At 42.9% G+C, this 16,725-nt stretch overlaps 1 protein-coding gene across 7 annotated transcripts in view, besides 3 other annotated features; it reads right to left on the bottom strand.

The window, feature by feature from the left end:
• The window catches only part of jim, a 45,962-nt gene that overhangs the window by 9,491 nt on the left and 19,746 nt on the right, over positions 1-16,725 (bottom strand). For 3 of the 7 annotated variants that reach the window (NM_143699.4, NM_001275292.1, NM_168964.5), the window contains 4 exons: positions 2,127-3,018; positions 1,218-2,061; positions 528-725; positions 79-467 (listed from right to left, as the gene is read on the bottom strand). In NM_143699.4, coding sequence (NP_651956.1) covers positions 79-467; positions 528-725; positions 1,218-2,061; positions 2,127-2,591 — 1,896 coding nt within the window. In that variant the 5' untranslated portion in view covers positions 2,592-3,018. Of the gene's footprint in view, positions 1-75; positions 480-527; positions 726-1,217; positions 2,062-2,126; positions 3,019-16,725 lie in introns of those variants that run through there. The other 4 variants (NM_001259959.2, NM_001275294.1, NM_001275293.1 and 1 more) reach the window with 4 other exon arrangements.
• Positions 5,044-12,651: a mobile genetic element.
• Positions 13,193-13,507: a mobile genetic element.
• Positions 13,547-16,725: part of a mobile genetic element that runs on past the window's edge.

A 16,725-nucleotide genomic window follows, 5' to 3' on the forward strand; every position in this document is an offset into this window, starting at 1 on the left:
CATTAGAAATTAAAGTTCACAATTTAAATTGATTTTGAGAAATAGAGCCTACGCGGGCTGAGGCCAGGCTACAACTACCTGGTGGGTGCGCGTGTGCTGGTCCAGGATGGCCTTCTGACGGAAGTCCTTGCCGCACTGACCACACTTGTACGGCTTCTCGCCGGTGTGGATACGCAAGTGCTGATTGAGGATGGTCCGCTGGCGGAAGAATCGCGGACAGTACATGCAGCCAAAGGGCTTCTCGTTAGTGTGAATGCGCAGGTGCTGCGTAAGATGCGACTGCTGCCGGAAACGTTTTCCGCACTCCGGGCAGGGGTACGGCCGCGACTCGATGTGGATGCAGCCGTGTTGCAACAGCGTCGTCTTCTGCTTAAACTCCTTGTCGCAGATGGGGCACCGCACGTAGAGCGGCATGTTTGCCGGTCTCACGCCGATATGCTGCAGCACCTCGGGCAGTATCTTTTGGCCTGTACGAGGATCTGATTAGAAGGTAGCCGCCTCCAAACACGCCTCACAGAAGTACTCACCCTTGCCGTCCTTGAAGTAAGAGGGGTAGTGCATGCCACCGCTGCCATCCGGCGTTCCCTGGGAGTCCTCGTCGTGGTAGCCGCCGCCCGTGCCGGCGATATCGCCCTTAGTGTCGTTGTCCTCGCCAGGGAAGGGTACATCCGAGGGCCACAGGGTCGGGTGCGGCCCGTTTTTGAAAATAAGGTGTGGCGAGACGTCTGTTTATGGGACGTGTTGATCCGCAGTGTCACATGGAAGTAATCAAGCGAAAGAGGCTACTGTTAGCAGCGCTTAAACTTGGCGCGCAGCCGAGATACAAATTTTCGAAAGAACTGCCTAGCTTTCAACTTAATAACGGAATTTTTTTTGGCTGCCGATTGGCTGAGGCGATGGAAATGTTGCATCCTCGATCGCCTTACTTAAATTATTAAGCAAGTTGCCTCCGTCTTTCCGTCTTTGCGCTCAGCCAGTCCGCGAGCCAAATAGGTATTTTAATAGGGACAATTTCGATATTCGACCAAAAGTTCGCTCCATGGCAGAGAGAACAGAATTTTGCAGGGAAATCGGTTGCCAAAAGGGATGAGATAAGCCAAGCTTGTGGACCAGCTGGCTAACCGGGGTCTGATCTAGCACTATTCCTATCTGATAAACTATTCGAATCTGTATCTGCATCTGCATCGGTATGTAAGTTATCTGTATCTGTCGCTCGCCTTGGTGGGTGCGCACATGCTGATTGAGGATGGCTTTCTGGCGAAAGTGCTTGCCGCACTCGGGGCAGGCGAAGGGCTTCTCACCCGAATGGATGCGTATGTGCTGGTTGAGAATGGCGCGCTGCCGAAAACTGCGCGAGCAGTATGGGCAGGTGAAGGGCTTTTCGTTGGCGTGGATGCGCAAATGCTGTGTAAGGTGCGACTGCTGGCGAAAGCGTTTGCCGCACTCGGAGCACGGGAAGGGTCGTGCGTCCGTGTGGATGCGGTCGTGCTGCAGCAACGTGCTCTTCTGCTTGAAGTCCTTGCCGCAGGTGAGGCACTTGAAGAGCCGCAGGTCGCTGTGTGGCTTGTTCTTGTGCGGGCGTCCTGGTCCGTTGCCCGTCCTTCCGCCGCTCGTCACGCCCACCGATCCCACTCCCACGCTCGCTCCCGTCGCACCGCCTACACCTCCGCTCCCGTTGGCTCCCGCACCGCCTTCGTTGGCATTGGTGTTCGCTGGACCGGCGTTCTGCTGACCGTTTTGCTGAGCCGGCAGCATTTCGGGAAGCGCGTAGGCTTCTCCACCCCCGGCCCCGCCGCCACCGCCAGACTGTTCCATTGGCAAAACGCCCTTGTTAAGATAGTGAAGCGGTGGGAAGCCAGGCGGTGCCAGCATCCCCCCTTGCGGTGCCGCGTGGCGGGGGTCATAATAGTCCGGTGTTCGAAAACTGTTGCCGGGGTCATTTTGCGGTCCGCCGTTCTGCTGGACATGCGGGTTGCCTGATTCGCCCGCGTTGGAGCCCGAATGCTGGGGGTCATTGCTGCTTTGGTTTTGATTGGGAGCGGGGTTCTGCTGGTTGGCGAGCTGTAAGAAGTTGAAAGGACTTAGTCGGTGCGCTCCTCAAAACTGGAACTCGAAGAAAAGCTCACCTGGTGGTTCATGGGGTCCTCGTCGCCTGCCCCGTTTGCCCTCTGCTGCTGCTGGACCGAAGGGTACGGACTCGAGGAGGGCGACACCTGCTGCTGGCGGCCATCACCGCTGCCGTTGTCGCGGGCCTCCTGTCCGCCCCCCGGCGGACTTTGCGGCTGTCCCGCTGCCGCTGCCACAGCTGCCGCCTGGGCCGCTGCTTGCGCCGCGTTCTGCTGCTGCTGCTGTTGCTGCTGCTGGGCAGTTAGGTGCTGCTGGGCCTGTTGCTGGATGTTGGGGTACATCTCGCTGCCCCACTGGGCGGGAGTGGCACCTATGGCACCGGGGTTCCGTTCAGCGTCCTGCGAGTCCTTATAGAGCACGTATGGCTGGCCCGTGTCCTGAGTGATGCAGTACATTATCTGGCGCGGCACCTTTAGCCCGGCTGCTATGCAAGCCGCAAAGGAAGCCGAAAAGTTGATGGCCATTGCTGCTGGTTCCCTGTTCAATTGGTAAGTGTTCAAGGAAGGGCTCCTTCTGCTCTCTCGGGCTTTTATTTGTTATGGCCTTTGACTCTTATGACGTTTTAAGCAATTTCAAAGTGTCCTTTTATTGACTTTTGATGCACATTATAAATGGGCTTCTTGGCTCTCTTAGCTGTGCTGGGCTTATCGCCACTGTGGTCTCTGCTGGTTATTTGTTTCTTTTCATGTTGATTAAATTTTAAATTCCTTTCTTCTTATTTGTTTCATTTATTTATTTACGTTTATAAACTTCTTCGTGTAGTTGGCTCTTTCGCTCACCGAAAACCGTTACGTTTGCTTTTTTCTTTTAAATAAAATGTCACCCTCTCCTTTGTTGGCTTACAATTGGTTTTAAAGATGCTTTAATTGATGCGATTTTCCTTTGGTTCAACTGAAAGATAAGAGGTTATTATTCAAGGATGTATCGAGTTGGTTGGTTCAATAGTTCAACAGTCCCCATTAAAAGCCAATAGAAAACTCAACTAATCGTATCTCGCTATGAGGACGGTCGGCATGCAAAACACATCCATCCAAATCCCAACTTTGCTTCAAACCCACAAAAAGTGAAAAGTCCGACGACATTAGCAAAAATGTCTGGCAAATTAAAAACAATGAAGATCATCAACGGATGATTGGGAGGAGTGGCGCATAAATGGACACCGCATGAGAGCCAGGCGAGTTCCTCCCGCCATTAAAATTCCCCCAGTACCGCCTGGCGACCCACAAAGCGACTGTCCACATGTTTTCTTCTTTGTTGTCGTGCCTTGCCGGTCTGTCTTGACTCACTTGTCTCCTTGGCTCTGCTGCCTTTCGTTTTTGGTTTCGGTTCGGTTTTATCTTTGTGCCGCGTTATTTTTGTTGTTTAACGACGATGACGACGACGTGCCAACTTTTTAATGCGGGATCAAGGTCTTGTAGAGCGTGCGCCTCGCACAACACAGGCAATTCGGAGACGCGGTTAGGGCACAGACATACACACATACCCCCAAGGCCCGGATGGTGCCTGTTCACTGATCCACATCCACCATGCCCCATTTGGGACATTCCATATGAGTGTTTGTTTGAATGTTCTATAGCCAAATAAACTTATTTCCTTAATATTAGGTCGCTAGAGGAAATCCAGTACCAACTGGGGACTAACATGGGTAAAACCAAAAACGATTTATGCATCGTTAGGGAAAGACTTCAAAACTCAATCAATGATTTCAAAAATTTTCTACTAAGCCAGTCTCCTTTAGTTTTATTGAAATCTGCATGAAACTTTATTTCTATTGCAGGTAGCATAGGTCGAAACTACTACTTAAGCTTAGAAAAAAAGTGGATATGCAAAAACATTTCTTATTTAATGATACTATTAATATAATATTTAAATGATTATAAATATTTAACCAAATTGTGTTTTTCTAACATTTTATTCAAGCTAGTCGAATTTCAATTACGTTAAGACCTGGAGGATATGGTGGCCAGGTCATGATATTAACGTTTTCACTTGAAATAAAAGACTTTTCTAATCGAGAACTATGAATGGGAGCATTGTCTTGTTAAAAAATCCAAGGAATTGGTCCAAAGAGATATTTTAATTTTGGAAATACGGACTCCAACATTGTTTTGAAGCGATCGTCGTTCATCTTTTGATCGATAAAAATCAAGACAATTGTCCCATAAAATGTGATAGCACCCCACACCATTATTCCCCCTTCTTGTCTATGGTGGCGACTTAAATATAGCTCATCTTTCCGCAAATCGTGATCGGCGAATTCCTTGATCTTAGCAGCAGATTTAGTAGAATTCGAAGCAATTCTAACAATATGGCGTTCTGCTTGCTTTGATAGTGTTTTTTTTTTTCTTTTAAAGTTATTCCCATATGCCTCTGAATCCTTCAAATATCTGTCAACAGTTCTGGAGCTGCGATTTATCTGTTTGGCAATGTTTCGATGGGACAATCCTTGCGAGTGTAGGAAGTCTACTTTTTGACGTTCCAATAAGCTCATAACAGCAGCTTTACCCATTTTTTCTCCCTTTTTTTAATATTTCGTCAATACCAAAAGTTTACACTTGTCTACACAATACAAAGAAATTTAAGCTGCGTCTAATTGTCAAATTGCCAAAGAATTTCTAGAATCTTTGAATGTTAGCATGAGAATTTTTTTCGAACATGATTCGAACTTTGATAAGAAAAGCATTTTGGACAATTAGAACAAGCATGGAAATGAATAATTGATTTTGTTTTAAAAAAAAGGATGGTGCCTCTAACCTAAGACCAGCAGTGCATTACAAAGCAGCTTTATGGGAACAATCAAACAACAACAAAGGGAGCTAGATTGTGGGCCTTACGTCTTAACGTCTTCATTCGTCTTCATATATACATATATATACATATATATACATATATATACATATATATACATATATATACAAGTTAAGAACCCTCTTCTTGCGCTCTTCGTCAGGACTCACCAGCGCTCGGCTCTCGTGTTTTCGGGCCCCGTCAGCAGGCGACTCGGGGCCTGTCTAGTAACATGTTCGTGTAAGTTAAGAACCCTCTTCTTGCGCTCTTCGTCAGGACTCACCAGCGCTCGGCTCTCGTGTTTTCGGGCCCCGTCAGCAGGCGACTCGGGGCCTGTCTAGGAACATGTTTGTGTATGTGTGCATTCGGAACAAGTGCCGTTGGTCGCACTCAGGGTGAGGGGTCAACGGGGGAAGCGGATATAAAAGCAGCGGGGCGGGAGAAGAGGCCCCAGTGTCGAACGGACACATAACGGAACCGCTAGCAGATCGCGAACTGAATCTTAAAATAAAGCTAATCGTAAACTCGAACCCTCTTAACTATCTTGACTATTATTTGGAGAACCACAGCATGTTGGTTGTCATATCAAGGTGAGGTATGCGGCAGCGAGTGCCGAGAACCCTGATGCAAGTGGAACTTGCGTTAACTGGCGCCCGAACAGGGACCGGCAATGTCCGGCCGATAAAAGTGATACGAAAAAATTGTGGAAATTTGTGCGTAAAAATAGTGGTGGTGTGCATAAGTCAGATTAAGATCTGAAATCCATAAATGAAAAAGAAGTGCTGCGTGAGCTGTGTATAAAATGATAAAATAGCAATTACCCGCTGCCGGGGGGAACTACGCCCATCCCGGGGCGCAACAAATATTGCATAATTCAATAAAAGGTGTAAAATTTCTAAAATAAAAATGTAAACCTATGTTGCGCCAAGACCTAATTTAAATTAATAAAACAACGACCCGCTACCGGAGGACGCCACGTCGCCCATGCCGAGCGCAAAAGTTGTACGATACCTATAACATAATTAAAACACGATCAACCCACTGCGGCGGTACGGCTTGTGGGAAAATTTTTTTTTTCTCTCCTTGCCAATTCGCGAGTGCAAAAGATTGTGTATAATAAACCAATAATTAACCATTGCAGCAGTTTACCTGCGGCAGTACGAGTAATATGAGCGCCCAGAGTGATAAGGTGGTGTGTGGCAGCTTGTTGGATACGTTAAGTGGTGTGGAATGCACCCAAAAAAAACCGCCCAACAAGTTGTGTGGCGGCCGTACCTTAGTAGGCAACCAGCCAAAAGGGATACTACGGAACCACCGTGCCCAGTGCCGAAATAAATTAGAGGTCATCAATAAAAAACTGTAACAGCACGCACGCAAGGAAAAAATATTGCAAAATGGAATAGCGCACAAAAATTGTATAAACACATGCACAACACCACAATTCAAAGGAAAACAAGTATAGTACAATTTCCCCAATTTCCCGAAACGAAATGAATAAAAATTCTCTACAATACACTAATTCACCTTTTTTTACTTATCCCAATAGAATATTCATGCTGTAGGGGTACAACCTAAACGACGAAAACTAATAAAGAGCATACAAGGGTGAGTGAAATATTTCATTAAACTTTATTGCCATATTTGCTAAATCTAGAGAAATAAAGAAAAAGCAAAGAAGAACAGATATTCTTTTTTATCGGGTTAAAACCGTTGTCTCACATTTCCGTAAAGTAATAACGAATTCTGTTGCCTTGAAAGCTTCCTGCATCTTTCCAACGCAAACTAAAAATCAAAATGGAAGAGACCCTGCGTGCTCTTAGCGAGTCCCTCAATGCCCTGACCAACGTGGTGACAGGCATTAAGGAAGATATTAAGAAAAATAATGATAGGTTGGCTATTTTAGAACAGGAGCGCGGGAACGCTGACCCTACGGTCGACCAACCGCAACCCCTGGTGCGCGCACGCACCGAGTATGAGCTGAGAGAGATATCGGTCCTCCCTGACTGCGTCAAAGAACTGCAGGCGTTCGAAGGACGGCAGGAGGCTTACCTGTCTTGGATAAACAGGGCACAGTCAATACTGACCGAATATGACTTGATTAAAACCAGACCCCTGTATAGGGCAATTGTCTTGCATATTAGACAGAAAATAAGGGGACACGCCGACATGGCCTTGGCGGCCTATGGCGTCCAAGACGACGATTGGGACGACATAAAACGAGTCTTGGCGCTGCATTACGCAGACAAACGAGACTTACGTACGCTTGAGCATGAGCTTGGCGCTATGTGCCAAGGTTCTAGACCACTAGATAGGTTCTATATGGACGTTAATGGCCATCTCTCGTTGATCTTAAATAACTTGAAGGCCAGAAACCACCCTCGTGAAGTAGTCAACGCTTTGATAGAAACCTATAGAGACAAGGCTTTGGATGTTTTTATCCGAGGAGTGGGGAGAGATTGTTCCAAATACTTACTTGTCCGCAGCCCGAAGAATCTACCAGAGGCTTACTCTTTTTGTATGGGATTGCAGAATGTAATGTCAAGAAATTTCACAGCTCAGAACTATCAACCGTCAGGTGCCCCAAGATTCGCAGGCCCATATCAACATCAGGCCAGGCCACCGTTCCGAACCCCTTTTTCTCCTGGTTCAGGCAGATTTTCGCAAAACTCCTACAGAACTCAGGGTCCTAGACAGGCCATAAAAATGGAATCCAATCGGTCGGGTCAATCTTACCAATCAGGATACAGTGGTCGCCAGGAAGAAGGCTCCGGTATTAAGAGAATGTCCGAAGGAAACAACCCATTCCAAAAGGCACAAAGATTGTACCACATGGAATTGGCACCACCCCCGCTAGCCCCGGCGGCTAGTGGAGATAACCAAGGACGTTCACACGAGGGTTACTATGATGACGAGTCTCAAGCTGTCGAGAGAAGCAACAATTATCCTCCGCAGAAAAACGTGGAAGGAGTTACAGATGCTCCACATAACCTTGAGACTGAGGGAGGGGCAAATTTTATGACCAACGCCTCTCCAGTGTACCGTACTTAGAGTATGCTACGGAGAGGGGAGAAAGGCTGAAGTTTTTGATCGACACGGGGGCGAACAAAAACTTTATTAGCCGAAGACTTGCAGCCGGGTGTACCACAGTCCGTAAACCCTTCTCCGTACTGTCCGCTGCGGGTAACATCATGATAACGCACCGCCTAGTTGGTAAATTCTTCAAACCACTAGGGAACGACTCGGATATTACCTTTTTCGTACTACCGAATTTACATTCCTTTGATGGTATCATTGGCGACGATACTCTCAAAGACTTAAAAGCCATAGTGGATAGGAAAAACAATTGTTTGATAATAACCCCAGGAATTAAAATCCCTCTTTTGGCGAGAGCTTCAATAAACGTTAACCCGCTACTCGCCGCCGAACACCCAGATGGTACACAAGAAATTTTGAATTCCCTTCTCGGGGAATTTCCCCGCATCTTCGAGCCCCCCTTATCTGGAATGTCCGTGGAGACGGCCGTCAAGGCTGAAATCCGGACAAACACACAAGACCCGATCTATGCTAAAAGTTATCCTTACCCAGTCAACATGCGCGGAGAAGTCGAACGTCAAATCGATGAACTGCTGCAGGACGGTATAATTCGACCCTCTAATAGCCCTTACAATTCCCCTATCTGGATAGTCCCGAAGAAACCTAAACCAAACGGAGAAAAACAATATCGCATGGTAGTCGATTTCAAGCGGTTAAATACCGTCACCATACCCGACACTTACCCCATCCCAGATATAAACGCTACGCTAGCCAGCCTTGGCAATGCCAAATACTTTACCACCCTAGATTTGACTTCTGGATTCCATCAAATCCACATGAAGGAAAGCGACATTCCAAAGACAGCTTTCTCTACTCTAAATGGAAAGTACGAGTTCCTCCGTCTACCATTCGGTTTGAAGAATGCACCTGCAATCTTCCAAAGAATGATCGATGATATTTTGCGCGAGCATGTTGGCAAGGTCTGCTACGTTTATATTGACGATATCATCGTCTTCAGTGAAGATTATGACACACACTGGAAAAATCTCCGATTGGTATTAGCGAGTTTATCAAAAGCTAACCTCCAAGTGAACCTTGAGAAGTCGCATTTTTTAGACACGCAGGTAGAATTTTTAGGATATATCGTCACGGCCGATGGCATTAAGGCAGATCCGAAAAAGGTCAGAGCGATTAGCGAAATGCCTCCTCCGACCTCTGTTAAGGAGTTAAAAAGATTTCTAGGCATGACCTCGTACTACAGGAAGTTCATTCGGGACTATGCGAAGGTAGCAAAGCCCCTTACAAACTTGACGCGTGGATTGTACGCTAATATAAAGTCTTCACAATCAAGCAAAGTGCCAATTACATTAGACGAGACGGCCCTACAGTCTTTTAATGATTTAAAATCAATTCTCTGTTCTTCTGAAATACTGGCGTTCCCATGTTTCACTAAACCTTTCCATCTAACCACGGACGCTTCTAACTGGGCCATCGGAGCTGTCCTCTCACAGGACGACCAGGGTAGAGATAGGCCGATAGCGTACATTTCCCGTTCATTAAATAAGACGGAGGAAAACTACGCTACTATCGAAAAGGAAATGCTCGCGATAATTTGGTCATTGGACAATCTTCGGGCTTACTTATATGGCGCTGGTACTATTAAAGTATATACTGACCATCAACCTCTAACGTTTGCCCTAGGCAACAGAAATTTCAATGCGAAGCTAAAACGCTGGAAGGCTCGTATAGAGGAATACAACTGCGAACTCATCTACAAGCCTGGGAAATCTAATGTGGTGGCTGACGCGCTTTCACGCATTCCGCCTCAGCTTAACCAGTTGAGCACCGATTTAGATGCTAATCCCGAGGATGACATGCAGTCTTTGGCTACTGCCCATAGCGCTTTACATGACAGTTCACGATTGATTCCCCACGTTGAATCTCCAATCAACGTTTTCAAGAATCAACTCATTTTTGACACAACCAGGTCAAAATACTTATGCGAGCACCCGTTCCCAGGTTATACTCGCCATCTGATTCCTCTCAAAGACGGATCACTTGCCGATTTAACCAACTCGTTACAATCGTGTCTACGACCTGTAATAATTAACGGCGTCAAAATCCCGGAAGCACATTTGCAACGCTTTCAGTCCATCTGCTTAGCGAATTTTCTTTTATACAAAATTCGGATAACGCAGCGCCTAGTGGCGGACGTGTCTGGCGCAGAGGAAATTTGTGAAATAATTGAAAAAGAACACCGTAGAGCACATAGGGGCCCTACGGAGATTCGTCTCCAACTTTTAGAAAAATATTATTTCCCGCGAATGTCCAGTACGATCCGTCTGCAAACTTCCTCATGTCAGTGTTGCAAACTCTACAAGTACGAGAGACACCCTAACAAACCAAACCTACAACCTACGCCAATTCCTAACTACCCATGTGAAATACTTCACATCGACATTTTTGCGCTCGAAAAAAGGTTATACCTAAGTTGTATTGACAAATTTAGCAAGTTTGCCAAACTTTTCCATCTGCAGTCAAAAGCATCTGTGCATTTGCGAGAAACTTTGGTGGAGGCCCTACATTACTTCACCGCCCCTAAGGTCTTGGTTTCGGATAACGAGCGAGGGTTGTTATGCCCCACAGTGCTCAACTATCTTCGGTCTCTAGATATCGATCTGTATTATGCTCCAACCCAGAAGAGCGAAGTAAATGGTCAAGTCGAGAGATTCCACTCTACGTTCCTAGAAATTTATCGTTGCCTTAAAGATGAGCTCCCTACCTTCAAACCCGTTGAGCTGGTACACATAGCAGTGGACCGCTACAACACTTCCGTTCACTCGGTAACGAATCGAAAACCAGCAGACGTTTTTTTCGACCGCTCGTCAAGGGTAAACTATCAGGGTCTGACAGATTTCCGGCGGCAGACTTTAGAGGACATCAAGGGCTTAATTGAGTATAAGCAAATTAGAGGTAATATGGCTCGGAATAAAAATAGGGACGAGCCAAAGTCTTATGGGCCGGGAGATGAAGTTTTTGTTGCAAATAAGCAAATAAAAACAAAGGAAAAAGCGAGGTTCAGATGCGAAAAGGTACAGGAAGACAACAAGGTAACAGTTAAAACCAGATCAGGAAAAATTTTCCACAAATCTGATCTAAGAAATTGAGACGTGGCTTTCACATTTAAAAAAGAAACGCGAAAAAGAATAACGAAAGTAATAAAAGTACGTTGTGGCAGCTAATGAAATATTCCACCCATGCATACCCTATATAAAAAAAACATTAATAAAAAAAAAAAAAAAAAAAAAAAAAAAAAAAAAAAAAAAAAAAAAATGAGTTAAGAAATACAAAAAAAAACTATAAAAAAAATAATATAAAAAAATACAGATTATAAGAAATAAGAAATAAGAAATATAAAAAAATAAAAATATAAGTACACAAAATGTACCGTACCCCCACACACTACGTAGTCTTAGAACAACTTAGACGACCAGATATTTACGAATTGTCTTTTTGTAAGCGCGATTTCTGCATGCGGCGCAAATCCCGCTCACTGGACTGGCTGGGGTCGGCTTGGAAATGGGTAGCTGGATCTCCAGATGCTGCTGATTGGAACGCCGTCTTGGCCGCGCAAGCGACGGCTTCGAGGAACTGCAAAAACTGGAGGAGGCTAGCTGTATCCCTCGGCTACTGAGGTAACCAACGAGTGGTTAAGCAAGTCGACGATGGAATGCTCCTCCTGACCAACTTCAACGGAACTCTAAGAACGGCTGCAGAGAACTACGACCTGATCGGCTCCTTTATCATCCAATTCGACAATGAGACGATAATGGTCAACGGTCAAAACTATTCCAGTTACTCGGTCAGTCATCTAATGGCGATGCCGGCCGTGTTGAGCCACATAACGGCCAGCAACTTTCAACTTTCTCTGGAATACGTCCACGACGTGAGCATGAAGAATTTGGAAAAGATGTCCAACATGGCGAGTGAGCTACTAGCCTCTCTTCTCACCGAGGCGGCACTCGCAATCTGCATATTCCTAGGCTTTTATTTCCTATGGAAGAAGCTGATGTCCACCAAAGGCATGCCCGATGTCCGCGAGATTGCCGCAAACTTAGAAGCATTGGGCCAAACCGAGCTGAACAAGGCTCACTAATCTGCGGGACGCAGATCTTGAGGGGGGAGGAGTTAAGAACCCTCTTCTTGCGCTCTTCGTCAGGACTCACCAGCGCTCGGCTCTCGTGTTTTCGGGCCCCGTCAGCAGGCGACTCGGGGCCTGTCTAGTAACATGTTCGTGTAAGTTAAGAACCCTCTTCTTGCGCTCTTCGTCAGGACTCACCAGCGCTCGGCTCTCGTGTTTTCGGGCCCCGTCAGCAGGCGACTCGGGGCCTGTCTAGGAACATGTTTGTGTATGTGTGCATTCGGAACAAGTGCCGTTGGTCGCACTCAGGGTGAGGGGTCAACGGGGGAAGCGGATATAAAAGCAGCGGGGCGGGAGAAGAGGCCCCAGTGTCGAACGGACACATAACGGAACCGCTAGCAGATCGCGAACTGAATCTTAAAATAAAGCTAATCGTAAACTCGAACCCTCTTAACTATCTTGACTATTATTTGGAGAACCACAGCATGTTGGTTGTCATATCAAGGTGAGGTATGCGGCAGCGAGTGCCGAGAACCCTGATGCAAGTGGAACTTGCGTTAACTTACATATATATACATATATATACATATATATACATATATATACATATATATACATATATATACATATATATACATATATATACATATATATACATATATATACATATATATACATATATATACATATATATACATATATATACATATATATACATATATATACATATATATACATATATATACATATATATACATATATATACATATATATACATATATATACATATATATACATATATATACATATATATACATATATATACATATATATACATATATATACATATATATACATATATATACATATATATACATATATATACATATATATACATATATATACATATATATACATATATATACATATATATACATATATATACATATATATACATATATATACATATATATACATATATATACATATATATACATATATATACATATATATACATATATATACATATATATACATATATATACATATATATACATATATATACATATATATACATATATATACATATATATACATATATATATTTCTGGCATTGAGCGGTTTCCTAAAACCGTTAATGAAAAATTAAGAATAATAACAACCGAAAATGGGCCTAAAAACCAATTCACAAAATTTGAAAAAATACTTAACATTTGCAATCACAAAACAAAACACAACACAACTGGTCGAACCCCAGCAGGCATTTTTTGCGGGAACCCCTTCCTATAACACTCAACAAAATAAAGTAATCAAAATTGACAAACTTAATGAAAATAGACACGACTTTAAAGACACACAAACTTCAAAGAATCCCCTCTAGTTAGATCAAAAACGACTAACCCATTCAAAAAGACAGGAAATATATATATATAGACATATATAGATAGATATATATATAGTAGCATATGTGCCATAGTATAAGACCACATATACTTACACACACACATACATAACCACATAGGAACAGCCATACACAAAATCATAGAATGCCTTAGGATATAAGTCATAAAATCATGTATCCAATAAGAACCCAAATTCTGGTGACAATAACAAATCCAGCCTACCCTAATGTAAACATTAACATCCGCTGCCGAATCAGTTATTCCCACCAAAGGGTCAAAACCGCTTACGCAGCTCAAGTTCTCGGCTGATCAGTACCCATGAGTGATCCACTCAAGAAGGCACCCAATCCAACAGACATAAACATCCGCAGCCGCATTCGCGACTCCCACCAGAGGGTCAAAACTGCTAACACAGCTTTAAGGGTCAAAACTTTCCACGTAGCTCAAACTCGGCTGATCTATATCCATGCGCAATCCACTCAAGAGAGCGCCTAATTAACGTAAACATAAATGAGAGCCTATGTACGCTCAATATGAAGAAGTAAATAAGCTCAGCCAAAGGTTTGCTAAGCGTTCGCTTTGCAAATTAGATTTAGATTTTATTCATACTTCAATTGTGTAAGACGTGAATTTGTCTCCGACATTCGCTTAAGTTTTTGATCAATAAAAATACTTTTTTTTATAAACCAACAAACCGCGAAGTTGTAATTGGCGCAGTCGGTAGGATCCGCGTGTGAACATAATCTCTTAGAGCTAATAGATTAGTTCGAGATTAATAAAGCGCAACTCGTGACGAACAAAGTTTCGCTTGTGCTTCAGTTCATACAAAGCAGATCCGCAAAAGAACTTATGTGACAAAATATTTGTGAACAGTTATCTAACTCTCGATGTTGGATACTATTAATACAAATATAAATTAAAAAACTGCAAGTGACCATTAAAGTGTGACCCACCAAAATAAATAAAAGGTGTGACTGTTACCAGGTCAGTGTTGTGTAGCCCATCTAGCATTGATTGGACTGCTACAAAGGTGTGCGAATTTTAAATAAATAAAATAAAACCCCGGTATCAATCTACCAAGTGATTCAAAGAAAAATCAACTATAGCCAACAACATGGCACAACCCAGCGAACAAATTATGATTCTATCTGAATTACATTTGAATCAGGCTTTGGGCCAGATTCGTCACATCTCAACATTTGACGGTTCCACAAGAGAACTGGCATCATTTGTGAGACGTGTGGACTTCGTGATGTCCCTATACCCGACAACAGACAAGAGGCAACATAGTGTACTCTACAGTGCCATCGAGAGGCAGCTGTCCCAACATGCACAAGAAGTATCCCAGCTACAACAGTGCAACACTTGGGCTGAACTACGATCAGTCCTCATTGATGAATTTAAAACCCAAATCCCATACGAAGAGTTGCTAAGAAGACTTTACAACACCTACTGGAGTGGTAGTATTCGTAAGTTTGTAGAAGAACTAGAAAATAAGATGTTCGAAATTTCAAGTAAATTATCATTAGAAAATAATTACACAAATACAACTCTTTATACCGCCGCAATGGCTAATACTATTAAAGATGTAATTTATAAAAGAATTCCAGACAGAATGTTCATGACATTAGCAAGATATGATATTACAACAACAACATTATTAAGACAAGTAGCACAAAGGGAAGGCCTTTACGATACAATTGTATTAAATACAGAAAAAGCTAAAGCCAAATTAAACAGTCCATCTACACTACAAAGCAGTAGTAAAAATAATGGTTCTCAGAAGAATAAAGGAAATAATAATGACCAAGGTATAAAACCTTATTATATTCAAGCACAGCAAAGTCAAAATCGAAATAATTATGCAAGTAATAATTCAAAAAAAGTTGAAAGCAACCAAGCGACATACAATGAGTTCAAACAAAAGTTAGAACAAGGTAGAGCGCAAAACGCTCTAAATTTTCAAAAACCCACATCTTATTCTACTACTAACCAGCCCCAAAAAAGGCAGCGTGAAAGTTCCAGTGGTCAGTCTAAAATGGATACCAGTGAAAATTTTCATCAACTTGCCTCGGGATCGGAATCAGAAGTAGAAGAAGAACATACCCCTTCATACAAATAACTATGAACGATATCAAACTCAAATGTTTGATTGACACAGGTTCATCAATAAATTTGATGAGCAAAAATTTTTTCAATTGTCCGATCAACTCAAAAGCTCCATTAGATGTACATACAATAAACGGTCAAATTATTTTAAAATCCAAAATTACATTAAAACCTAGTAAATTATGTCCGACAAAGCAAACATTTTATTTACATAAATTCTCAGAAAAATACGACATTTTGTTAGGCAGGGAATATTTGGAAGATTCCAAAGCAACTATATGCTATACATCCAATACAGTCACTTTAAATAAATACACATTTAAATTGCGACTTGAAGATATTAACGAAGAAGAGGAAACACCTAAAGAGAGTTTAAAAGAAAACTTATTAGATTCCCCAAATATTGAGTATGTCAATTATGTAATTGACAACGAACTCAATGAAACAAATGAATTTCGACTTGATCATCTAAACGATGAAGAGAGGAAAGCCCTCAGCAGTGTCCTATACGAGTTTAGTGACATACAGTACAAAGAAGGTGAAAATTTGACCTTCACAAGTACAACTAAACATGTCATAACAACTAAACACGAAGACCCAATTTACAGACGTCCATATAAATACCCACAAAGCTTCGACGAAGAAGTCGAAAACCAAATGAAAGACATGATTCGACAAGGAATCATAAGAAAATCGAATTCTCCATATTGCTCTCCTGTTTGGGTAGTACCCAAAAAGCCAGATGCATCGGGAAAATCGAAATTTCGCATAGTCATTGACTATCGCAACCTCAACGAAATAACCGTTGATGACAAATACCCAATACCAGTAATGGATGAAATATTGGATAAGCTTGGAAATTGCCAATACTTTACAACCATTGACCTCGCAAAAGGTTTTCATCAAATACAAATGGATGAAAATTCTATAGCGAAGACAGCTTTTTCAACCAAAAATGGTCATTTTGAATATACTCGAATGCCATTTGGTTTAAAAAATGCACCCGCAACTTTTCAACGTTGCATGAATAATCTCTTAGCAGATTTAATATACAAAAACTGTCTCGTATATATGGATGACATAATTGTGTATTCCACTTCATTGGAAGAACACATAATGTCTTTG

Source organism: Drosophila melanogaster, chromosome 3L (assembly GCF_000001215.4).
Source record: "Drosophila melanogaster chromosome 3L".
In the NCBI taxonomy this organism is placed as follows: Eukaryota; Metazoa; Arthropoda; class Insecta; order Diptera; family Drosophilidae; genus Drosophila; species Drosophila melanogaster.